Below are 23,117 nucleotides of genomic sequence, written 5' to 3'. Positions count from 1 at the left end.
CTTGCTTATCTCTGAGGTTCCTTCCACTATGTTAATTCTGTGATACTCATTTCGGGCCCTCCTGGCTGAGCTATGGAAGGTGAGTGAGATCCAGAACCAGGTTGAGATGGTGGCCTCAACAATCTGGATATGTATCCAGCATCCGATCTTCTGAAAACTCTTCAGGGATGGAGGACTTGGGCCTTTTATAATATGAAAGCTAGAGGATTGGGTTCTATGACAAACAGAAACGGATGTTCTTATATAAAAGCTACATCAGTTGAAGGGTCAAGATACTGTATCACCCAGGCATGCTCAGCAGTCCCTGTCCTATGCGACCGAAGAAAGGTGAAAAACACGTTATCCACCTGCATGGATGGAGCTTCTCCTCTCTCTGAGGCTTCTCAAAGCTAGCCCTGTTGTCGTGCAGCCTGTCAGACCAGGGCCATTAAGAGCCATCCAGCAGCCCCTTTTCCATCTCACCCACCCCTTAACAAAATAAAAAAGAGCAGTGACAGAAATGACAAAGTACATTACCCTGGAAATCGCTTGGGTCTGGGTAGCAGTATCTCCAGCCAGGCTCCTTTGAGGCTTGTCTGACCCAACCTCCAACATAATCCTTTACTTCTTACAGATACAAGGGATAAAGCAGTACTACATGACCACCTCCAAATGGCCCTCCTTTGAGATCCGAGGAGTAACTCCTCTTTCAGCCATGTCACAACCCAGAGTAGGAGAAGCCCGCAGCCCTGTGAGACAAGAATGTCAGATATCTCATTGACCCATAAGCTCCTATACCGGGGCATCAGATGAGGGAAGTGGAATCAGGGAATCAAAATGATTTAGGAAGTGTGGGGCTTGGCTGTCCTACCTCCAAAAGTTTACAGTCCTCATGGAGAAGCAGAAGCAGACGTTGCTTACAGAGGAGGAAAAAACCATGTGTGGTAGCTTTTGCCTTCTGTCCAGTGTTAACGAGACCATCTCTACCTGACCATTAGACCCTTACTCTCCCAGAGCCCCTCAGGTGGAAGTCCCATCCTGGCTTTTTTCAGTAGCTCAGAGAAGTCCCTTCACTTCACCCAGGGGATAAGGTTTTAGAATGGGGGAAGGATGTCTCAGGGGGCACTAGAGAGAATAAAGCAGTACTATGCATGGTCTACACTCCCTTTCAGGATGGCAGCAAGGTACCCCTCCAACCACCAATGGATAAAGAATGCAATCTAGTCTGGCTGACAGGAGACCTCTGAGAATTCAAAGTCTCCTTTCTCACCAGTTTCCAGCCTTTGCTTCCTAAAGGTTTGAGGCTAGATCGATGCTTGAAGGTGTAAAAACATGACCACAGGAAGACAGTGGCTGAAAAAAATCAAAAGCTAGTTCCTCAAGTAGGTCTGGGGCAGGTAGACTCGGAGAGGTGTGTGGACCTCGGGGAAGGCTGTTTATAATTTCATCTTTACGTTCAGTCATCCAAAGTCACCAAAGTGAGTATGCAGCCTGAACAGACACTGCCCTTCCTTGAATTTAGCCAGAACTGACCTGTACACGGTAGATGAAAAACCAGGACACAGTGGCTTTGGGGGATGGGAGGAGTCAGGGTCCAGCCCAGCCCAGACCTCCCCGTGTCCAATTTCTCTGTGTCAGCTGTGGCGCTCAGCTGTCCACTTTCCTCCAGCCCTGTCATTTCAGCTCTGACACCAAGGCGAGAGACTAGGAGGTCTACAAATAACGTCTGGGTAGCCGCTGTGAGTACAGAGGGTACTGGGGGGGCTTAGCCCCCAAGGAAGAGGACCAGTCGTCCCCCAGCACCACCATCAAGACCCCAGGGGCTCCCTCTTTCCTCCACAGACTGTGAACTGACTTAGGGAATCCCAAACGTAAGTTGCCTCTTCATCCCCCGTCCATTTCCAGCACTGCTCCCCGCAGCTTCCCCAATCTGTAGTCTATTCAACGTCTTCGTTTCTCTCTTGCCTGTGAGTAGTTAGGGTTTTAGGAGTGAAATTATTACTCTACTCCAGGACAAGAGCTAGGATTGGAGGGTGGGGTGGGGGTGGGGTCAAGGGAATGGAGTAGTAAGGGAAGGAAAGGCTCATATTACTCTGAAAACTTAAAATAGCTGAGGACTGAGGCAGGCTGGGAACTAGGCCCTGGGCCCCAGGGACTCAAGAAAGGGGTAGGGGAGAGCAAATGTCCCCAGCCCATCCCTCCAGGCATGCTTCTGGACCCACCCATTAAGCCTCTTGAAGAAAGGGGGTTCTGGGAAGGTGTGTGTCATATCTCGGTTGCCCACAGATTCCCAGGAGAAACAAAATGTAGGAAAATCCCTGAACCATGCAGCTTTGAGCACCATGTTGGGGCTATAAATTCGGTTTGCGCCTCAGGGTGGAAAGGATGGGTATCTAGCTGTTTGAGGAACTGGTGGGGAAAGTCTTTTGTCTGTTGTCCTTTTCTCTGGACCTCCATGGAATCTTTCTGTTCATAAGTCTGTCAAAGGATTTCTGTTTAACCAAAGTCCTCCCAAAGTCTCCCTTTCAAGGACCCTCCCCCCCCCCCTACAGTGAGGGACAGGAATTAGGAAAGGAAGAATGGCAGTCAGGGATCAGATTCCATAGTGGGTCCAACCTCTTGCAGGATGACAGAAAAGGAGGTGCTGGAGTCCCCCAAGCCCTCCTCCCCAGCAGAGACTCGGCAAAGTGGGGTGAGTCTGGGCCTCCGACCACCGGGTGCGGGAAGCTGGGAACCCACTGCAGCCCTTGAAGAATGCTTGAATTGATCTTCACTTGTTCATGACTCCTTTATTGGCAGAACGCTAGCCAGCACCTACAGCCCCCAGTACTCCTAATCCTGGGGTGTGCCCCCTTGCCCAGGCTAGAAAAATGCTTAGCTTCAGCCTTACCTGCTCTAGAGAGCATGACAGTTCTTTTAACTTTGGGTTTCCTCCCCTCCCCACTCCCCTGCCTCCCTCAGCTACAGCGGCTGAAGCAGTTATTCAGGAAGGAGTCTCCTGGGACGAAGGAGATGGAGCTTCCCCCAGAGCCCCAGGCCAATGGGGAGGCAGTGGGAGCTGGGGGTGGGCCCATCTACTACATCTATGAGGAAGAGGAAGAAGAAGAGGAGGAGGAGGAGGAACCACCCCCAGAACCTCCTAAGCTTGTCAATGATAAGCCTCACAAATTCAAAGATCACTTCTTCAAGAAGCCCAAGTTCTGTGATGTCTGTGCCCGGATGATTGTGCGTGAGTCACGAAGGGAAGCGGAGAGAGCGTGATGTGGAAGGCAGGAGGCGGGGGAAAGGGCTCAGGAGAGGAGCGTGTAGCTGACAGGCTATGGCAAGAGGTGGCTTGAGGAAAACACATTAGAGACTGAGAGTGTCGGGTCCTAGACAGAAAAGGGACCTGAGAGCTAGAGTAGCAGCGCTCATACAAAGGGAAGGGGAGATCAGGAACCTCACCCACATGTTCTTCCCTCTCCCAAGTCAACAACAAATTTGGGCTTCGCTGTAAGAACTGCAAAACTAACATCCACGAACACTGTCAGTCCTATGTGGAGATGCAAAGATGCTTCGGCAAGATCGTGAGTAGGCTCTGGGGAGCAAGGAAGCGGAAGGGAGGGGACATGTTGCCAGCTCCCCCCTTCTAGTCCCTCCCAAGTCGTCATACCCATTTCCCTGCTTTTTCTTTCTCAGCCCATCTCTTATTCTAAGAAGAAGTTGCACTCATGGGAGAGATGGGGTTCTGGGCCCTACTTTGCTGTCTCTAATGCTTTCTCCCATCCCATCCTACAGCCCCCTGGTTTTCATCGGGCCTATAGCTCCCCACTCTACAGCAACCAGCAGTACGCTTGTGTCAAAGATCTCTGTAAGTGCTTCAGGGGGACCCAAGGGAAAGGGGAAGCCTAGAGGTGGTCCCAGCACCACCTCTAGATTTGGAAGCCAAATTCTGAAACAGAAAGAGTCTACTTCCCATGGTTCTTTCTCAACCTAATATTTTAGCCATCTTGAATAGAGTCCATATTCCTGTGCTAGAGCCGAGAGAGAGGAGATTAAGCTAGGGCTCCACACAGCTAGCAGGAGACAAAGCCAAGACTGAAACCTTCGTCTGCCTAGCTGCAAAATCGGTGCTCTTCATATGTAAAGCCATTTCTAAGCAAGAACAAGGATTCTGGACCATCCTCCTCCTTGTTACAGAATAATACCAGTCTCAGGGCTAGACCAAGAGCTGTGGGCATCCTGGGCAGATTCATAACTTGGCAACTCTTACAAACATATTCGTTGACAATTTACTCAACATTTATTTGGAGGAGAGGCTGAACTGTGTGAGGAGCATGGGTGGAAAAAAGAAGAACCCACTGGTGGCAGCACCCCAGCTTGCACATGCCACTCAGCGGAACAAAAGCCAGCAGTTAAAGGACCACTCTCCTTAGAAGGAGAATAGTAATTGTGAGCATTCCCCAGCTCCCAAGCAACTTGTTAGCAAAGTTGTCTTTCCATCATCATAGAATGCTCTGCCCGGAAGGAGTGCTGGTAAGTATTTTTCTCCATCACATTACATTTCCAGTGATGTTTTTAGAGCGCTTTATAGATTGATGACCTAGGTATGCCCAGTTGGCCCTTCCCTAATCTTACATGCACGCACACGTGCACACACGTATCTATATGCTCCATCCCGCCTCTCCCTTACCTAGGAGGTCTCTCTTTCCTCCAAGCCTTTCTCTGCTTCCCCAGTAATGGCTTCATTCTTCCCTTCCTACTAGCTGCTGCCAATCACAATGATCCTGTGTTTGAAACCCTGCGCACTGGGGTGATCATGGCAAACAAGGAACGGAAGAAGGGACAGGCAGATAAGAAAAATGTGAGCACCATACCTTCCTCCTGAAGTCCCCTCAAGAGATTCCATGGAACAGGTCCTGTCTCCTCTCTGGAAAGCCAACAGAAGCTAGGGATTCTCTTCCCCTAAAATTGCAACAGACAAATTTTTTGCATGCAATCTTAGAGGGCCTCTGGTTGAAAACTGCCATAGTGTGTATGTTCTTCAGAAACTCCCTTCTGAAACTGTCAGATTAAGCACCAGAACCAACTGAAGGCTAGGCCCCAGGCTCCTAGCATTGCTGGACAACAGAGGCAAGAGCTACGCTTTTTGGATTTGGGGAAGAAAACTTATCATGCCAAGTAATCAGAATTCTAGAGCCGTGAAGGGTCCATGAAAATCCACGAAGAGTCCATGAACATCCTCTTGCCTGACTCATTTATCTTATAGTTGAGGAAACTGATGCTCAAGACCAGTGGCCAAAAGCAACTTTATTTCCTTCTGTAATAGGATTACTAGACTGGTAATGCCGTAGACTTGCCTTGAGTCTGCCAAAGAATTTGTTAGCATATCCTTGTATCTTTCTGGACAACCAGGATGGACTGATGTGGATAGCAGTTAGATGGGGTCCTAAAACTGGATGAATGACGATGCCCAAAGGATCTAGGTCCTTTAGGGAGTGTCTGGCTAGAGGGAGATTTCTGATACCTTATAAGCATGATTTGGTCCTCAGTCCTCACCTTGGGTATTTTTCTCACTGATGCAAATGGTATTATCCCTTAAGTTTGTGGGAAACCTAGGAGGGAAAACTTATATGCTGAATGGTATATTTAAAAATCTTACAGACTAGAAGAAAAGCCCAAAACCAATAATTTGAAATTTTGTCAGGAAAAATGCACATGTCTGTTGTTGGATCAAAAAAAAAAAAAAAATCAACTGCACAAAAACAGAACTAGGGATTAGCCTCAGAGTAGTTGATATGGAGGTTGGGTGTAAGTTAGAGATTTCTGTGGAATGAACTATGACTTACAAGGCACTAGCAATATGATTTGACTGCTTCCAGAAAGGCAAGCACACTCAGGTTCTCTTAAGGGAATTAGAAAAACTGTGCTGCCCATTTTTCTCTTACACACTGGAGTATTTTTAGGAGCGGACATTGTAGTAAAAAACCTGGAATCAGGATCATGGGGGAGGGGGTGATTTGAAGGAACTGATTAGAGAAGAAAATGCAGGAAGTACTTACCAGCTACCCTCAGACCTTTAAGGGGACTATGTTTGTTCCATATTGCTCCAGAGGCCAAATCAGTACCAATTTACTAAAAGTTACAGGGAGATTGACATAGCTTTAATTTAGGGAATTGCCCTCAAATTGCATGAACTTACTTTGTAAGGTAGTGAGCTCCTTGTCATTAGCTACATTCAAGCACAAGGTGGATGGTCCACCTGCCAGAAAGTTTTCAGGAAGCCTGGGCATTAGGCTGGTGGTTGAACCAGGTATTTCCTTCCAAGGCTCCTTCCAACCCTGAGATGCTGTTATTCTATAGTTCTCTGGCCTGGCTGGAGAGCCAGGGCAAGCATGGGTTCCCAAGAGAGCATCTTCCTAACTCTGGTACCCCCTCCAGCCTCTAGCAGCCATGATGGAAGAGGAGCCAGAGTCTGCCAGACCAGAGGGAGGCAAACCCCAGGATGGTGAGTGTCACCCACCTCCATCCATAGAGATGGAGTAGGGTCAGGGACTTGGCTGGGTAACAGGGGATGGAGGGCCAAAGGGCATGGCAGATTTGGGGATAAAAGAGGCTCTGCATGGGGCACCTGGATGGCTCAGTTGGCTAAGGGTCCAACTTTGGCTCAGGTCATGATCTCATGGTTCGTGGGTTTGACAGTGCGGAGCCTACTTGGGATTCTCTCTCTCTCTCTCTCTCTCTCTCTCTCTCTCTCTCTCTCTCTCTCCCCCCCCCCCCAATAAATAAACTTAATTTTTTTTAATTAAAAAAAAGAGGTTCTGCAACAGAAGGGTAAAAGAATGAGGGTTACCCTCCAGGAACTAGAGACAATTTTGGTGTTTCCCATCCCAGGAAACCCTGAAGGGGATAAGAAGGCTGAAAAGAAGACACCTGATGACAAAGTGAGAATCCTTTTTCCCTGCAGGAACCCCAGTCCTCTCCCCAACCCAGGTCTGACACCACTCATGGCCTCCACAGAAGTTCACACTTATTCCATGGGTTCCCATCACCTTTAACCTGCCTTCACCATGCACGTGCGTGCGCACGCATGCACACACACACACACACACACACACACACACACACCCCAGAATCCTCTCAGTTCAAGGAGGTGGAAGAGAGTTGGAATGTAGTGTGTCTGCACAATGCCCCTGCATTGGACTCCTGCCCCTCAGTGTGGGACAGAGGAGCCCAGAGACTCATCACCTCCTTTCACCCCCAGCACAAGCAGCCTGGCTTCCAGCAGTCTCATTACTTTGTGGCTCTCTATCGGTTCAAAGCCCTGGAGAAGGACGATCTGGATTTCCCGTGAGAGGCCTTAGACTGGGACCGGCGGGGGGGGGGGGGGGGGGGGATAGCGGTGGGAGTACTGAGAGTGGAGAGGGGAGAGTTCATCTCCTTATGGGAAAGGAAAGGGGGTATCAGGGGCTTAGAACCTGTTGGGGCTGGACCGGAGCCAGATATATAAGTAAGCTCCCTAACTCTCAGAGGCCTCTCCCTTCCTCTTCCAGTCCTGGAGAGAAGATCACAGTCATTGATGACTCCAATGAGGAATGGTGGCGGGTAAGAGAAATGGCAGAGGCTAGAGTGGGACATGGGTTGAGCTTAGAATCTGAGATTGAGAGACTGATTCTCCCTCCCATCTCCTCCAGGGGAAAATAGGGGAAAAGGTTGGATTTTTCCCTCCAAACTTCATCATTCGGGTCCGATCTGGAGAGCGTGTGCACCGCGTAACGAGATCCTTCGTGGGAAACCGCGAAATAGGGCAGATCACTCTCAAGAAGGACCAGGTAGCTCTGGTGCCCCATCCAACCTCAGGCCCCAAGATTCCTCGGCAAACCACACTCCTTGCAGATCTTAACCCGTTAACGGGGCTAGGATAGGCCTTCATAAATCCGGGCTCCCCTGCTCTCCTCTTCTATCTTTTCCCTTGATTCCTCTCCTCTCTAAACCTTTAATACTTCAGATAGTGGTGCAGAAAGGAGATGAAGCCGGCGGCTACGTCAAGGTCTACACCGGCCGCAAGGTGGGGCTGTTCCCCACCGACTTCCTGGAGGAGATTTAGGCGTGCAGGCGCCTGCTGACCGAAGATACCCATGCCCCATTCTGGGCAGGCCCAGTGGAGGCTGGGGAAGAAAGGGGCGAAAGCAACTATGCTGGAAGGGGGGAGGGGTGGGAAGGCCCGCCAGAGCGTGACGGGCCTTCTGGGAAGGGACTGGTTCCCGCCCCCCCTCTCCCCCGGCCTAGGGCCTTGGATACCTGGTACCCAGAACGGCCTCACCTGCAACTCCTCAGGCCCAGCCGTTGAGAGCTGGAAAAAGAACGCGTCTCCACTAGGAGGCGCCCTGGGGGTGTGGGAGGCGAACTGTCGAATGTTGCGAATGTATTAAAGTTTTGAAAAAAGTTAGAAAAGTTTCTTCTTTAACTGGGGGCTGAGGGGAGAGGGAGGAGAGGACCTACGAAGCGTTGGAGAATTCTCCCCAGCTGTCTCACCTCACTATCATCGGGTAACCCGACATCCACCTGGGCTGAGGCTGGTGGGAGGTGGGGAGACAGGTGCGTCCGCCAGGCGAGGCCTCTGTTGTCAGCGAAGAAAGGGGAGCCGGGCTAGAGTCACCACCCCCGCGTCCTGGCGGCTAGGAGAAAGATCTGGCTGCAGGGTAGGTCCCCCTACCTCTAGGCGAGTTAGCCGCGGGCAGCCCCCCTCACATTTCGGAACCTGGCTCAGTGCCGAGCTAGGCCGCCAGGGGGCGATGCAAGATCTTGGTTGGAGAGCAAGGGACTGGGCGGGGGAAGGGGGGCGGAAGGAGAGAACCTGAGACACGGTGCCGGAGACCCTGGGCCTGGGAGGGGGTGGGGTGCGTGCCGTCTCCATGACAACACTTCCTCAAGTCCTCTGGGAACCGAGCGAGCGAGGCCGGGGGGCCTAACCCCTCCCGCGCGGCCCCCGCCCCAGCCCTTTGCGACAGGTACCGAGTGAGAGGGCGCGGGGCAGACAGCAAACCGGCTCACGCGGGGACCCCCCCTGCGGCGCGCCGTATGCAAATGTTATTGTTTGCATATGCAAATATGCAAATGTGCCGGCCCCGGTCAGGGTGGCAGGTGGCGGGGAGCGGGAAGGTGTGGGGAAGGGAGCTGAAGGATACGAGGAGTTTGGGGACCTGGGAGCGGACCAGTGAGAGGCAGCCTGAGGTGGTCCCTGGAGTAGGGCAGGCCGAGGGTCTGGAGCTTGATGGCGGGTGGGGGAGGGTCAGCCCCGCCAGTCAGGAGATCCTCTTCTGCCCGTTGTCTGCCAGGCCTGAGGTTGGCACCGCCTAGCAAGGTTGGCAGCGGGAGCCCGGGCACCATCTGCTGCTGGCGGGGGGAGGGCAGAGGCTCAGCTGGGCTGGGGAAGAGAAGGGCCCGGGACGGACTCGCCCCCCTTCCTTCCAGAGTGGGGGTAGGGAAGCACATAGGAAAACTCAATGCAGAACCCGGTTCAGTTTCCTGTTCCCTTTGCCCTTGACTGTCCCGGACGCCTGGGGGCGGCAGCGGGGTCATAAAGAAAGACTCAGGCAGCGCACCCCCCCCCCCCCCCCCGTAACCACGCTCGGGCTGGAATAAAAGCAGATCTCAGACATCCGCCTCCAACACCACACACAGATCAAGCCTTTTGCCCCCATCCCTCCTCGGGATACGCCTACCAAGAAAGGCGTGGTGGAAGTGGGGGGGGGGGAGCGGGTTAGTCGGAGGTCCCGGTGCTGGGAGGCTAGGTCTCGGGTCGTATCTCTTTATCAAGAGATATGAGCGACTCAAACCCAGATCCCCCGAAATCCTCGAGAGGGCCCCCCCCCCACAATGCTGAAGCAAAACCAATTTACTGGCTCATTGGGCGGCGATGCTGGTGTGGGGGTGCCGAGAAGCAGAGAGAGCTGCTGTTCTCCCCCCTGTACACTCGGGGGGCACCCCCTCCCCCGCCTCGTGGAGTCGGCAGCTGTCCCTAATTAGAGCGGCGGTTTAATTGGATTTATCAGCAGTTAATAGGAAATTAAGCAAAGGGCCCGAGAGAGGGAGGGCGGGAGAGGCGGGGAGGCCGGCTGTGCCAAGCTCGAAGGACGGGTTCTTGGGGTGCCAGGGGTGGGGACATAGGCCCAGTATCGCGACCGAGCCCCATGATCACACCCTCCCCCCAAGTATTTGCCCGCCGTTGAGCCCAGGCCTGCCAGCGGATAGTAGGACTCATATGAGGGAGGCGGAAGCGACAGCGACCCTCTGTGAGCCCACACACCCCTCACCCGGCAAACGGCCGCCTAGGTGATGGATGATGTTGCCACACGCAGCAAAGGTCATAAGTCTGGGCCAAGGAACGGACTGAATTGAAAACAGACCGGAGGAAGGGCCGGGTTATCAGGGTCCGGGACACAGCCCGCACCCTACTCCTCCGCAGTGCCCCCTGCTCTCGGCAAAGAAAATGCCCCTTACAGTGGGAAGATTGGGCAGTACCGGGGAATGAGGGGGAATGCAGAGTGACCCTCTTTTCCACGCCTGCCTCGCGGCTGTGTGGGGCATCCTGGGAGTCCCTATGTCCTTCTGTTGCTCCCCCTCCTCTCCCCAAGTACTGGGGTTGGGACTGGCTGGATTGGCTGTTGTCAGAGTGGCCCAAGGTGTGCACCACCCACCCTAGGGGCCAAGGAAGGAAACTAGCAGTCAGTCAAGCAGGGGAGCAGGGTCCACAGCCCCGGGCACTTCCTGTAACCAACACCTCATTATGTGGCTAGGCTAACAAGGCCTGCTCCTGGGACTCCAGCGACCTCTCTGCCACACTCTTCCAGGGAGGGCACAGACAGCAGCTCCTGTATATGTGTAGGTGGGAACCTCTGAACGTGTGGGGGTTGGTAGTGGTCTGTGTCCCTGGAGATTGTGGGTGTTTATGCCTCTGGTGTGTGTGTGTGTGTGTGCACGCGCCTGTGACCCGAGCGTGTGAGGTGTGTATATCAGAGCACGAGGTGTAGCGTATGTTGTTGGTATGTGTGCCCCTGGTGTGTGTCCGTGGCCCTAAGTATGTATTTGTCAGTCTTGTCCCTGTTCTGCTCCTACTCAACCTCTATAATTTTTGTCTGGCTTAGCCCCTGGGTGTCTAGGTGTGCATACGTGCTCTGGCATGTCTGTGTGTCTGTGCGATCTTCACGCCTGGGTGTGCCCCGGTGTGGGCATTTCCGCGTGTCTCTGCCTGCAGGACTGTGTATGTGTGAAAATCAGGAAGAGCCACCGGTGAGTGTGTATTGCTCTGGCGTCTCCGCCTGCAGGTGTGTGTATCTCCGTGACAGTGCGTGGGCGTGTGCCTGGGTGTGAGCCGCGCGACAGTGTATTCGAATGACAGTGTGACGCACGCTCGCTCCTGTGTGTGTGTGTGTGTGTGTGTGTGTGTGCGCGCGCGCGCGCGCCTGGGTGAGTCTCCCACACCCGCCCCTTCCTCTCCCCATTTCTATTCCTCTCTCCTCTCCGGGCGGGCTTGGCTCCGCCGTCCGCATCATCTCCATCCATTATTGAAGAAACAGCCGCGTCCGCTCCAATCACATCAACACCCCCGCCCCCTCCGTTCCGCTCGCCCCGCGGCCCCTCTGGGTGCTGGGGAGGGGGGAGCCGCGGCGCGGCGGGGGCGCCGGGCAGGAGCGGGCTCCTGACCCTGTGCCCCGAGCCGGGCCAGGCACCGGGACGCCGGGGTCCCCGGCGGAGAGCGCTTTGCATAAACAGATGGCGCGGGCGTCTTTGTCTCGCTCGTTCGCTCGCCGCGCGGCTCCCGGCTCCGCGGCTGTCTGGCTGATGCAATCATGATCATCTCTCGGAGCCTCGGGACCCGGCGCCCTTAATAGCGGCAGAGGGGGTCAGGGGCTCCGGGGCTCCCGAGCAGATGCTGGGCCCTGTGTCTTCCCTCCCCGGGCGCCCCTTCCACGCCCCACAGCTGCAGAGGGAAGACAGGAGGCCGCGCAGAGGTGACGGGCATATGGAGGTGACCGGGAAGTGGACCCCGGGCAGTGCCCTGAGGTGTCCCCAGGCTCTCTCGTTGGACTGCTGCAGCCCCCCAGGGGCAGCAAGCCAGAGAATAGTAATAGAACTGGGGGATGGGAAAGGGGAGAGAGACAGAGACAGACAGGCATTTGTAAAGAGAGATGCAGAGGGTAGAGAGATGTAGAGGGAAGGAGAGACAAACACAGAGAGACACAGAAACAGATGCAGAAGGACAAAGCCTGGTAGAGAGAGCTGCGAAGGGAGAGACAGACAGACACAGCCAGAATGATAAGGAACAGACAGACAGACACAGAGACAGACACAGAGAGACAGAGTTAGGGCCTGAAGAATAAAGAGGCAGAAAGAAGGGCAGTCAGAGACTGGGGTAGGCAGGGTCAGAAGGCAGAGGGTCTGGAGCGGACCAGCTGCGCAAGAGGGACCAGCCTGAACCCGTGGTGCCACCCATAGCTGGCGAGGTGGGAGATGGACCATTCCCTCTCCGCACCTGCCCCTGGCCCCACCTCACACCAGAAGAGGGGAGACTGCGGGACCCAGTGCCTTGGCGGCTGGAGTAGCAGGAGCCGCAGGCGGGACGTGGACGGACACTCCAGGCACTGACTTAACCTGCCCGAAAGCGGTGGGGCGCAGAGCCTGCGCGACCCGATAGGGGGCGCCCGAGGCACCTCCCCTGAGAGCTTGGGAGCAGCTCAACCTCCAGGGGGCGCCCCGCGCCCTTAGCCCCAGCAGCCAGCTCGCTCCGCCCAGCCTAGCTGCTTTTGACAAGCGGTGCAGCCAGCCGGCGGATTAGTGTCCTGGCGCGATTTCGCGTTCAGAACCTGGTCCCCACGGGACCCCCGCACGCCCCAGGCCACGCCTAATCCGCAGCTAATGACTTCTGCGGTTCCTCACCCGGCTCGATCAGCATGGCCTGAGTCCTTCTGATGGGAAAGTGCGGGAAGGTGGGGAGACAAGGGATCCGGAACTCACGGAGTTCTGAGTCCCAGCTCGGCCGCACAGATCACGATCCAGAAATGGGAGGGGGCTAAGAAGTAGGGTCTCAGACCAGGGGTCAGAGACTGGCACCAGAAACGGGTGCAGGGTCAGAGAGCCCTGGCAGGGCCAGAGCAGAAGCAATAATAAGGTAATTAAGGCGCTTGGAAAGTGGGGGTGGAGGCCCACGGCAGGAGGAACAGCGGCGTGTCTAGGAAAGCGGCGGGGCAGAGTGTTCAGAACGCGCTAGACTCTGGTCACCAAAACTCACAAGAAATGGTGCGGGAGCGTGGGTGAGGCCCCAGAAGCAAAGGGGCGTGGCGCAGGGGCTGGACGTCCCTGTTGGCGTCCTGGCGCCCCAGCTGTGCCACACAGAGCCAGATGTACAGCCCAGATGTGCTGCCCCTGGAGATCGAGCTCCAGGATTGATTTTTAGTCCCGGAGACTGGACGGCTGGGGGGCACGAGTGACAGGACACTCCACTCCCTGGCCCGGCCCTGGAGGTGCGGGTGCTCTGGGAGGGCCAGGCTCTGTGCTGCTCCAGGTTCTGACATCCCGTCAGTCCCCCTCCTCCGCGCCCCCCCCCAACACACATCGCAGCGAGTCTCTGTCTCTTTGTTCTCGCCGTGTCTCTGACACTTTATCTCATTATCCGCCGGAGGGAGGCGGAGAGCCGGGGACCCCGCAGCCTAATTACAGCCGCGCTTGTCAGCGCAGGGGGCGGGGGAGGTATCAGCGCCGGGAAAGGGAGGGGGCCCCCAGGAAGGGTCGCTTCCTTCCCTGTACCCCACCCCCCAGAGGTGGGTGCACAACTCGCCCCTGTCCAGAGCCCTGGAGGGGAGAAGGGCTCTGGAGGGGAGAAGTCGGGGAGCTCTGCCGGATTTGGCTGCGGGGCGGGAGGGAGGCGGGTGGGAGGATGGAAGTTAGCTTGGCAGTGAGGAGAGGTGGTTAGGACTAGGCGCCTGGGTCCCTACGACCCCAACTCCCCAAAGACGGTGGCAGTGAGCTTGCCACCCTAACAGCCTAGCGGATAGCTAAGTTGGCTGCAGAAAGGGAGGCTCTGCACTTCCATCTGTGTGTCTTGTTCTCTTTCCTCCTTCACCCATCTTTTCTGTCTCCCCTTGACTATTTCCCTCACCCCATTTTCTTCCTATCACAGCCAGAGCAGAGAGTGGACTCCTTGGGTGGCTCCGACTTGGCCCCTACTGCAGGTAGGCAGAGCAAGTCTATCAACCACCCCCCCCCCACACACACACACACACTCCAAACTTTGAAAACTGACTTATTCTATCCTGAGCAAGGTTTAAACACTCTCCTGGCCTCCAAACGCTATTCCAGGCCAACCACAACACAACTAGGAGAACTACCCAGAACTAGAGAAGGTGGGACTGCTTTAGTGCTGTGGGTCTGTCCGTCCCTCTCCTCCTTCCACTACACTGTGGAGGGAGACAGAACTAGGGCCTTCGGGATCTACTAGCTCTAGGGGTGTCAGAGAGGTGCTTCAGATGCCCTCACTGGCCCCTGGCCCCTCCTGCCCCACCCCCACCCCAGGAACACTCCACCCCCTGCCCTCCGCTTGCAAGTCTGCCTGACTCCCTGTCCCATGGTGAGTCCCTCTTCCCTCCTCCGGGTCCTCCCTCAGTCTCTTGGCCAAAGCCTGTGAAGTGTCTCTCTCAGACCAGCCCCAGACCCCGGGGATGAGGGTGTCCTCTGCGCCAGGGTGCGGGCATCTGGAGGAGTGGAGGAGCAGAAAGCCCTCTGCTCCCCAAGAGTTCTCCCGCTCTGAGCCCGGAACTGCGGGAGGAAGAAGAGATGAGTGGGGGCGGGGTGAGTCTGCCGGAGCGGGCCGTGCCGGGCTGGGCTGACCCCTCCCCAGCCGGGGGCGGGACCCCAAGAGGAGTGAGGGAGCAGAGCCGCTGGGGAACATCTGACACAGGAGAGGCGTTATGGCGGGAACGAGCGTCGGGGCCCGCTTCTACCGGCAGATCAAGAGACATCCCGCGGTGAGTTGGGTCCTCGGAGCCACTGTATGTAACTCCTAATTCTCTCGCTTCCCTGGCGGCCCCTAAATCTCCCTCTTGCCCGGTTCCCCCATTGCTCCTAAGCTGTTTCCAGCGTGCCCTCAACCTAGCCCGGCAATGTGCCCCGTCTCTTGAATCCACCTCGGAGCGGCTCGCCGTGGGGTGAGGGAGACGAAGGCTGGAAATGTGGTGTGGAAGGTTCCAGGTCCCCTCTCCCAGAAGGGAGGGAGCGCCAGACCCGGGTGGGGGTGGGGACGGGTGCTGGCCGAGAAGGTCGTTAAGAGGCGACTGGGACTGCGGGGAGGGGGGCTGACCCTGAAAGCGCCCTCCGTCTTCTCCGCAGCTCATCCCGATGATCGGCTTCATTGGTCTAGGAATGGGCAGCGCTGCGCTGTACTTGCTGAGACTCGCCCTGCGCAGCCCCGACGTCTGGTAAAGGCCGGATTTGGGACGCGAGCAGGGGGCCTGGGTGCGGCAAGATAGGGTAGGAAGGCAAGGGCCTCTCGGGAACAGTGCGAATGGGCAGTCCTAGCAGGGATTCCCAGGCAGCGCACCTGCGTCCGCACCGCCAGGCAACTCCGGGCTGGAGCGCGCTCCTGGCCTGGGAGGCCCCGGCCTTCCCTCCCACCCACCCGACCACTCACTCCTCGGGGCCCCAGACTCGACCCGCTTTGGGCTGCGGAACCCGCACAGCTCCCGGCCCGGTTGCCATGGTGACGCGCTGGCCGGCGGGCGGCCTTTGGGTACCTCCACCTCCCCGCCTGAGTGCTAGGGGTGTGGCCGGGCGAGCTGCTAGGGGCGCCTTAGGGGCTAGGGTGGCGCAGAGACTCAAAGCCCCACCAAACGCGACGGGGGTGGGGAGTGGGGGGCTCCTCAGGAGCACCTACAGCGTTGTCGGTATTGGAGGCACATGACTGAAACCTCAGCCCTCTCAGGATCTCTGCCTGATTCCCACCGCTCTGCTCTGGGGGGTGGGGGGGGTGGTAACCTGGGGTGGCAAGGAGTAGGGGGGAGGCCCTTGGGCTGGGTTGTCAGTCCGTCACCTGGCCCCATACTGACAGTGGTGACAGCCTTCTTGTTTCACTCTTCAGCACCTGCTAACTTGCCCCCTCCTCTGTCAGTCTCTGGGACATGGGGCCCCCAGGGGAGGACGGGGGTGCTGAGGTGGGGGCAGAGACCCTGTGTGTCACCTTAGGCATCAGAGTCCCAGCTTCCAGAGAGGAAACTCTGACCATCCCCCTCCCTCTCTGTAGCTGGGACAGAAAGAACAACCCGGAGCCCTGGAACCGCCTGAGCCCCAATGACCAATACAAGGTATCTCCCGGTGGCTCTAGGGTTTCCCCTCCATCCATCCTCGGTCCCAGGACCACCCTCCCCACCCCAGGCCACAAAGGGAGGCCTGGGGCACTCACTGCCCCTTTCCCCCCTATAGTTTCTTGCAGTTTCCACCGACTATAAGAAGCTGAAGAAGGACCGGCCGGACTTTTGAGCTCGCTAGGATGCGAGGTAGAAGTAAACCACCGTCAGCCAGTCAGCCAGCCGACTCATTTCTTCCACTCTCTGCCCCCTGCCCCCAGGGCGCCACTCTAGCCACCCCGTCCAGCTGCTGCTTACACAGGCTTCGTTCCCACAGGAGGGGAGGCAGCTCCCCACCCCCTTCCCTTGCTCCCAGCAGCGGAAGCGCCTCTGACCCTCAGCTGGAATCCCACGAGGGGGAGGAGTTACACTGCGGGTTGACCCAAAAGGCTCAAGCCAGCCCCTCTGCCCCCCTACCCAGCCCTTGCGGGGTGTGGCTCAGGCTACGTGTTGAGCGTGGCCAACGTGAGCCAAGAGCAAGCGGAGGCCTCTCGGTGCCAAGTGACGTGGCGGGCCCCACGTTAGCCCAGGCGCCCGGCGCCAGCGCAGGGGCGGCGCTGCTCTGGCTCGACCGGGCTCGTTGCCTGCCGCCCAGCCAGGCCTGCACGAGGCACCTCCTCGCTCCTCCTTGTGCCCAAGCCCGCTGCCTCCCGCGCCAACAGGCATCCCCTCCTGCCGCCTCGCACCTGGGCCTCCCCCTGCCATTCTGCCCCTCCCTTGCTCCCCTCAGTCCCCTGGGATCAAACAGAAGCAGCCGTGGGCAAAATACAATTTCATTTAACAAATTGAATTTGCTGCGCCTGCTAATCACGTCTGGTGTCGGCTCTGATCAGAGACAGAGAAAGGAGGCTGCAGCCCCGGCGGGGGGGTGGGGGGGGGGTCCTTGTGGTGGGGATGGTGGTGGTGGTAGGAAAGGGAGGGACACATTGAGGGAGACAAGTCACTACCTGGCCCAGGGGACCCCTCCCACAGTGACGGGAGAGCTCAAAGCAGGTTAGCATTTTATTAAAAACAGAAAGGCGGCGCCTACCCACCCCTTCCTCTGGCTCACAAGGGCAACTCCCCCCTCTCCAAGTAAGAGCAAGGAGTCTAGAACACTGAGATAATGGAAGAGTTCAGGGCGGAAAGCCCCAGGCCTCCCCTTTCTAAGTCTTGTTACAAAAAGAAATCTTCTCAGCTACAAAGTCCAGAATATACCTGGCTCTTCCCCTAAGTGGGAGGCTTTCTCTCCCCTAGCAAAAAATGGAAAGATAGTCGTTCTCCTCCACTGGCCCAGGCAGACCGAAGGAGAATAAATTTCAGTTTATGGGCCTCCTCTCCCATGTGCCCTCAGCGCTCATCAAAACCAGGCATGGGGAAGGCCCTGGCAAACTGTTCCACCCGTTGCCGGAGGTCGGCTAGCCGATGACTGGTTTCTGTGTCCTTGAGCAGGAAGGATTTGAAATCCTGGAGTTTGGCTAGAGGGGGAAGAGGAAAAAAGTGGTCAGAACTTCAGGGAAGGCAGTTAGATCAGCCAGGGGGAGGGACAGACAGGGAATGTAAACTGGCTAGCGAGGAAGGGTCTTGCCCACTCACCAGTTTTGCTCTTCACCTCCAAGCCGATGTTGACCCCTTCATCTATAAAGTCTACAACTCTCCGGAAGTCATCCTCACGGAACTGTCGAGAGGTCAAGGCTGGGGCCCCTGGGAGAGAGGCAGAGGGGATGAGCACAGCCCAAGCCCACCTGGCAGCCATCCTTCCTTCCTCAAACCTCAGGTCTCACCGAGCCGCAGGCCCCCAGGTGTGATGGCACTTCGGTCTCCCGGACAGGTGTTCTTGTTGGCTGTGATGGATACAAGTTCCAGCACCCGCTCAGCCCGAGCTCCATCCAGGCCCTTGGGCCGCAGGTCCACCAGCACTAGGTGATTGTCGGTGCCACCTAAGGGGAAAGACGGTAGGCAGGGAGGGGTGAGTTCTAGGCCTCTGTCTGAGGCTGCAGAGGCTCTCACCCACCCCCCTGGCTCACCAGACACGAGCGAATAGCCTCGCTCTAGCAGGGCATCGGCCATGGCCCGAGCATTCTTCAGAACCTGCAGGGCGTACTCCCGGAACATGGGGGTGCAGGCCTGGAGACAAGACAGTAGCACCTGTGACCCCAAGCCATACCCCTTCTGCTCCACCTCCACCACAGTTGTGACCCCAACCCTGACCCCATCTGGGCACTTCCCTTCCATCAGCTGCAACTCAGTTAGCATGGAACAGGGTCTAAGCCTCCAGCCCAGGGCCCTCCCCACCCCACAACAGTAGGCTCCCCAACCTGCTTTAAGGCCACAGCCACTGCAGCAATGGCATGGTTGTGGGGCCCCCCCTGCAGGGATGGGAACACAGCAAAGTTGATTCGGTCCTCAAATGTGTAAGGGATCTCCCGGCCGGTCTTAGGGTCCACAGCCTGCATCCCCTTCCGGTAGAAGATGAGTCCTGACCTGTGTGGGAGGCAGGTGATCAGAATCTAAGTTAAAAAGAAAGGATAAGGGAGGAGAAAAGCAGAGGAAGCAGCCTGGCCTGGACCCACTGAGTTCTCAGTCTACCTCAGTTGGGCCAGCATGTAGAACTCCAGTAATCAAGGAGAGCAGCCCCTCACTCCCACCCCCGAATCCCCTAGTGGGGAATTGCCACCATGCGCACGAGGAGGAGTCATCACAGACTGGGCAAAAATCTTCAGGGTTTCAGATGGGAACGAACTCTTCTCAGATCCAGCCCAACAGTGCCCCTGGAATAGGGCGTGAAGGCAGAGAAGGGCAAGGCCTGACCTCAGGGGAGCCTGACCTGGCCCCTCGAAGGGTCTTGTGAGTGGTGGTGGTGACAACATCCGCGTGCTTGAAAGGTGAGGGGATCACCTTGGCAGCCACCAGGCCACTGATGTGGGCCATGTCTGCCAGGAGGTGTGCCTTGACCTCATCACACACCTGGGCAGGTACAGAGACAGGCCTTAGCCTGGGGAGGGCCCAGACAGGCCTCCCCAAGGCTGCCCCCCCCCCCAAAATCCCCCCACCCGCCCTGGGAAGTGGCTGGTACTCCAGCCCTACACCAACCTCTCTCATGCGGGCGTAGTCAATGAGGCGAGCGTAGGCACTGGTACCAGCTATAATGAGCCGCGGTCGGAAAAGTCGAGCGGTCAGTGCCAGCTGGTCATAGTCGATGAGGCCAGTTTTGGGCTGGATGGACAAACAAAAAGCTGAAACCCTGAGACAGAAGCAGGGCAGCTCACTCTCCTCCTTGACCCTAAAGGCTGCCCAGGACTCCAGCCCCTCACTTTCCCCAGGAGAGGGCCACCAGGGCCCTAGCACTCACATTTAACTTATAGGGCATAGACTCAAAGAAAATGGATGTGGCCGAGATCCGCTTGACATCAGACATGTAGCCGTGAGTAAGACTGGAAAGGGACGACAGTGATAAGACAGCTTCAGAAACGAGTAACTTCCAGACTTAACCACTGCCTTCCTGCCCGGCTCCAAAGGCCTCTGTCCCCGGAACACTGCTCCTAGTATATGCAACCCTCACTGCTCAGTCCATTCCATGGTGAGCACTGGTTACTGGGATCTTCTCTTCCTCTTGCATTGACTTGCAGGGCAGGGAGAAGCCTGCATGTGCCACCTGTGTGGCATACACTAGGTGTTCAATAAAAACTCCTTTCTCATGCCCATCCTGCCCACCAAGCCCAGCACCCACTGCATCCATACTCACTGGCCCCCATCAGGCAAGTCCAGCCCCATGATTCGGTCATGAGGCTGCAGAAGGGCTGTATAGGCCGCCAGATTAGCCGGAGAGCCTGAGTATGGCTGGACATTGACTCCCCACTGTGCAGGATCCAGGTCAAAGGCTTCCAAGGCCCGGCGCTGACACAGCAGCTCAATTTCATCCACTACCTCTGCTCCTCCATAATATCTGCCATGAGATGGGGGGTATATCAGGGCACCCAGAAAGGGTTCCACCATCCCCCTCAACCAGCAGCAAAGGGCTGGGAAGGCCACTCCTCTAGACACACTGGGAAGGTAACTGGGAGCACCGTCCCTGAGGCTGCCCTCCAGCCCTCTGGTACCTAGGCCTCACCTCTTGCCAGGATAACCCTCCGAGTACTTGTTGTTCAGACAGGACCCCAAGGCCTCCAGCGCAGCTCGGCTGCAGAAGTTCTGGGGTGAGGGGGAGTGGGGGGGATTGTCACAGAAGGTATTGAGCCCCTTTCCCTGGAGCCCCCCCACAGCCCCACCCTGTCAGAGCCCTGGGCAGCAGGGAGGAGCCAGGCCCTACGGAAACCTCTATTCATCCAGTGTTCCTTGTCAGACCTGAAGAAAGGCCAGAGGAAGCATCCTGAGAAACCCAGCTGCTGTGGTAGGTGTCCCCAGCAGGGCCACCTGTCCATTCGAACCTGTGCTTCCAGGGTCCTCTTTCCTCTTGGGAAGGGGAAGGGACCAGACTAAAGTACAGGGGCCCCGGAAGGCTTTGGAAGCTCTCTAATGTCCCCATCCCACAATCCAGATTGCTCTGCCTTTTCTTCAGAGCACAGTAAGAAGACAAGGAGGGGCACCTGGGTGGCTCAGTCAATTAAGCATCTGACTCTTGATTTCAGCTCAGGTCATGACCTCACAGTTTGTGGGATCGAGTCCCTCTTCAGGCTCCGAGCTGGGAGATGGGCGTGAAGCCTGCTTGTGATTCTTTCTCCCACCCTCTCTCTGCCCCTCTCCCGCTTGCGCAGGGGCTCGCACTTTCTCTCTCTCAAAATAAATAGACTTAAAAAAAGAAGAAGATGGGGCGCCTGGGTGGATCAGTCGGTTAAGCATGTGACTCGATTTTGGCTCAGGTCGTGCTCTCACTTTTGTGAGTTTGAACGCCACATCAGGCTGTGCACTGACAGCACGGGGCTCACTTGGGATTCTCTGTCTCCCTCTCTGTCTGCTCCTCCCCTGCTCTGTGCTCTCTCTCTCTCTCTCTCTCTCTCCCAAAATAAATAAATAAATAAATAAATATTTTTTTTCCTCCCGCCCCCCAATAAATAAACATTTTTAAAATGGAAGAGGAGGAGGAGGATACAAGGAGATAAGGCCCAGCAGGAAGGCCCAGAGTCTGAAAGGTACATCTGTAGAAACAACAGTAAGATGGTCTGTTACTTCCTGCACCCATTGTGGCCCATGTCTTGGTCCCTCTCCCCAGACCCCACCTCTGAGGCAATGAGCTCCAGGCCACGACATTGCCTGTCCTTCTCTCTCTGCAGCAGCTCCCACATCTCAGGGTCACTGTCTGACAGACTCTCTTGGCCTGTCCAGCCCCTGGTTGCTTCTCCAGTCTGGGTCTGGGCCACCTCACTGTGTTGGCACCGTATGGCCATCCTGCCCAGATGACCACATCTCTGCAGAGGCTAGGAAAGGAAAAACCAGGATCAAATAAAAAGCATCCACATAGTCTCCCAACAACCCTCAGCCATGCTTATCAGGCTTTCTGGCTCCAAACCTAGCAGCCAGTTGTCCAAACAGCCTTTTCCAATTCTCGTCACCCCCACCTCCTCCTTCCAAAGCCAGTTCTAGAGCCAAGGTTGGGGTCAATGTCCAGGGGGTGGTTCTGAGTCGGTCCATTCACCTCACCTCGGAATTTCCCTCCACCTCGACCCACGAATCACTCTGCAAAGCCACGGGGCAAAGTCTGCCCTCTGGAAGCCTATGTCTTTGGAATTCAGGGGCAGTCCACTGGGGTTCCAGAACCTCCTCAACCCACAAAGCACAAAAGGGTGTTCCCCTAGAGCCTCCATGGCACTCGGGGAGAGGAGGCTGAGTTGGAACGGGTTCAAGCAATAGGCTGCAGAGGTGGTTTCCAGAGCAATGGAAGTGGAAGAGTAGACCTTTAGCAGTCTCTGGGAAAAGGGGGACCGGTGGAGAGCCTGCCTGCAGGGAAGCCAAAACCCACATCCTGTCCTGTGCTCCCCACTTTCCCACCTCCTTCCAGCCCATAGAGCTGAGGGACCCCTGATGTAAGCAGTGGGGCCAGGTTGCATCATCTGCATGGCTCAGAGCTGGCAGGAAAGACTCAGCTCGCCGTCCAGGCCAGGAACCCCACTCGTCCGCCAGGGTCCACGGGGCATCTGGTGCGGTTCTCTCCCCTAATGCCACGTGAAATGGGCGGTCGCAGGCCCTGGGGCGTCTGGTTGCGGGAATGAGGAGGGGCCCCAGTTACGCCGCGGGCACTGAGGGTGGAGAGTTCTCAAGGATTCCCTAGTTGCACGTCCGCTCCCCGAGGACTAAAACCACGTGCGTGGAAAAGCCAGGAGAACCCCAGAGTTCGTGAAAGGGAACTAGGGTAGGAAGGAAGCTTGCTTTCTATTGGTCACCCAATCTCCGAAGCCCCATTCTTACCCGAGTCGCCCAGAGCAAAGAGAAGGGCAGCATCGCAACCGGAGGTCGCAGGAGGTCCAGCCACCAACTCTGGCTGGGGGAAGCAAAGGGTAGGAAGACGACTGATTTTAGAGCGCATGCGCGAGAACGGCCCGGGAAGCCACCGAATTGAGGGGAGAGATCTACGCATGCGTGAGACCTTTACGGTCTCTTGGGAATTGTAGTTTTTACCCACTTCCTCCGCTTCAGTTACCCATGTGTAGCCCTTGGTTAGAGGCTCTCGCCTGAAAGAAAAGAGATCCAGTGCCGCCCCACCTCCTCACTGTCCTGAAGCTTTTTAGTGCGTGTGTGTGTGTGTGTGTGTTTTATCCTGTCCTCCAGACAACAACCATTTATTGGGTG

At 56.4% G+C, this 23,117-nt stretch overlaps 3 protein-coding genes across 5 annotated transcripts; 2 read left to right on the top strand and 1 right to left on the bottom strand.

Annotated features, from left to right (window-relative positions):
• The first annotated feature begins 1,736 nt into the window (after positions 1 to 1,736).
• STAC3 (SH3 and cysteine rich domain 3) lies at positions 1,737 to 8,407 on the top strand. Its single transcript, XM_045465105.1, has 12 exons — positions 1,737 to 1,850; positions 2,605 to 2,671; positions 2,941 to 3,208; positions 3,448 to 3,545; positions 3,757 to 3,829; positions 4,725 to 4,822; positions 6,400 to 6,466; positions 6,853 to 6,902; positions 7,223 to 7,308; positions 7,512 to 7,563; positions 7,653 to 7,790; positions 7,967 to 8,407. The coding sequence occupies exons 2-12, from the start codon at positions 2,606 to 2,608 to the stop codon at positions 8,063 to 8,065; spliced, it is 1,095 nt and encodes a 364-aa protein (XP_045321061.1). The 5' UTR covers positions 1,737 to 1,850; position 2,605; the 3' UTR covers positions 8,066 to 8,407.
• A 6,402-nt stretch (positions 8,408 to 14,809) lies between these two features.
• On the top strand, positions 14,810 to 17,145 carry NDUFA4L2 (NDUFA4 mitochondrial complex associated like 2). The gene is made up of 4 exons (XM_045462883.1): positions 14,810 to 14,981; positions 15,343 to 15,431; positions 16,253 to 16,313; positions 16,432 to 17,145. Exons 1-4 carry the CDS (start codon positions 14,925 to 14,927, stop codon positions 16,486 to 16,488), a joined length of 264 nt encoding a protein of 87 aa, XP_045318839.1. The 5' UTR covers positions 14,810 to 14,924; the 3' UTR covers positions 16,489 to 17,145.
• Positions 17,146 to 17,344: 199 nt separating this feature from the next.
• SHMT2 (serine hydroxymethyltransferase 2) lies at positions 17,345 to 22,872 on the bottom strand. 3 transcript variants are annotated; one of them, XM_045462881.1, is made up of 12 exons: positions 22,737 to 22,872; positions 21,551 to 21,748; positions 20,446 to 20,525; positions 20,080 to 20,280; positions 19,687 to 19,768; positions 19,428 to 19,550; positions 19,162 to 19,301; positions 18,653 to 18,818; positions 18,362 to 18,461; positions 18,119 to 18,274; positions 17,931 to 18,038; positions 17,345 to 17,812 (listed from the first exon to the last, which is right to left on the bottom strand). In XM_045462881.1, the coding sequence occupies exons 1-12, from the start codon at positions 22,767 to 22,769 to the stop codon at positions 17,685 to 17,687; spliced, it is 1,515 nt and encodes a 504-aa protein (XP_045318837.1). In that variant the 5' UTR covers positions 22,770 to 22,872; the 3' UTR covers positions 17,345 to 17,684. The 3 variants fall into 3 exon arrangements, with proteins under 3 accessions (XP_045318837.1, XP_045318838.1, XP_045318836.1); XM_045462882.1 differs by lacking the exon at positions 22,737 to 22,872 and adding an exon at positions 22,320 to 22,650; XM_045462880.1 differs by having other exon boundaries at positions 18,119 to 18,461; positions 22,737 to 22,867.
• Between the last annotated feature and the right edge of the window lie 245 nt (positions 22,873 to 23,117).

This window comes from Leopardus geoffroyi, chromosome B4, assembly GCF_018350155.1.
Source record: "Leopardus geoffroyi isolate Oge1 chromosome B4, O.geoffroyi_Oge1_pat1.0, whole genome shotgun sequence".
NCBI lineage: Eukaryota > Metazoa > Chordata > Mammalia > Carnivora > Felidae > Leopardus > Leopardus geoffroyi.
The sequence above is the reverse complement of the archived record's forward strand: the minus strand, read 5'-3'. Positions and strand labels throughout refer to the sequence as shown.

What these genes read in the sequence shown, in the direction of transcription:
- SHMT2 (XM_045462880.1), bottom strand. Translation starts at nt 22,769, where the DNA reads ATGCTGCCCTTCTCTTTGCTCTGGGCGACTCGG. An exon ending in GACTTGCCTGATGGGGGCCA is followed by an intron (nt 19,769 to 20,079) that starts GTGAGTATGGAT and finishes GTCCCTTTCCAG; the next exon opens with TCTTACTCACGGCTACATGT. An exon ending in CTATGCCCTATAAGTTAAAT is followed by an intron (nt 19,551 to 19,686) that starts GTGAGTGCTAGG and finishes TTGTCCATCCAG; the next exon opens with CCCAAAACTGGCCTCATCGA.
- NDUFA4L2 (XM_045462883.1), top strand. Translation starts at nt 14,925, where the DNA reads ATGGCGGGAACGAGCGTCGGGGCCCGCTTCTACCGGCAGATCAAGAGA. An exon ending in AGATCAAGAGACATCCCGCG is followed by an intron (nt 14,982 to 15,342) that starts GTGAGTTGGGTC and finishes TCTTCTCCGCAG; the next exon opens with CTCATCCCGATGATCGGCTT. An exon ending in CTGCGCAGCCCCGACGTCTG is followed by an intron (nt 15,432 to 16,252) that starts GTAAAGGCCGGA and finishes CCCTCTCTGTAG; the next exon opens with CTGGGACAGAAAGAACAACC.
- STAC3 (XM_045465105.1), top strand. Translation starts at nt 2,606, where the DNA reads ATGACAGAAAAGGAGGTGCTGGAGTCCCCCAAGCCCTCCTCCCCAGCA. An exon ending in AAAGATGCTTCGGCAAGATC is followed by an intron (nt 3,546 to 3,756) that starts GTGAGTAGGCTC and finishes CCCATCCTACAG; the next exon opens with CCCCCTGGTTTTCATCGGGC. An exon ending in AGAAGACACCTGATGACAAA is followed by an intron (nt 6,903 to 7,222) that starts GTGAGAATCCTT and finishes TTTCACCCCCAG; the next exon opens with CACAAGCAGCCTGGCTTCCA.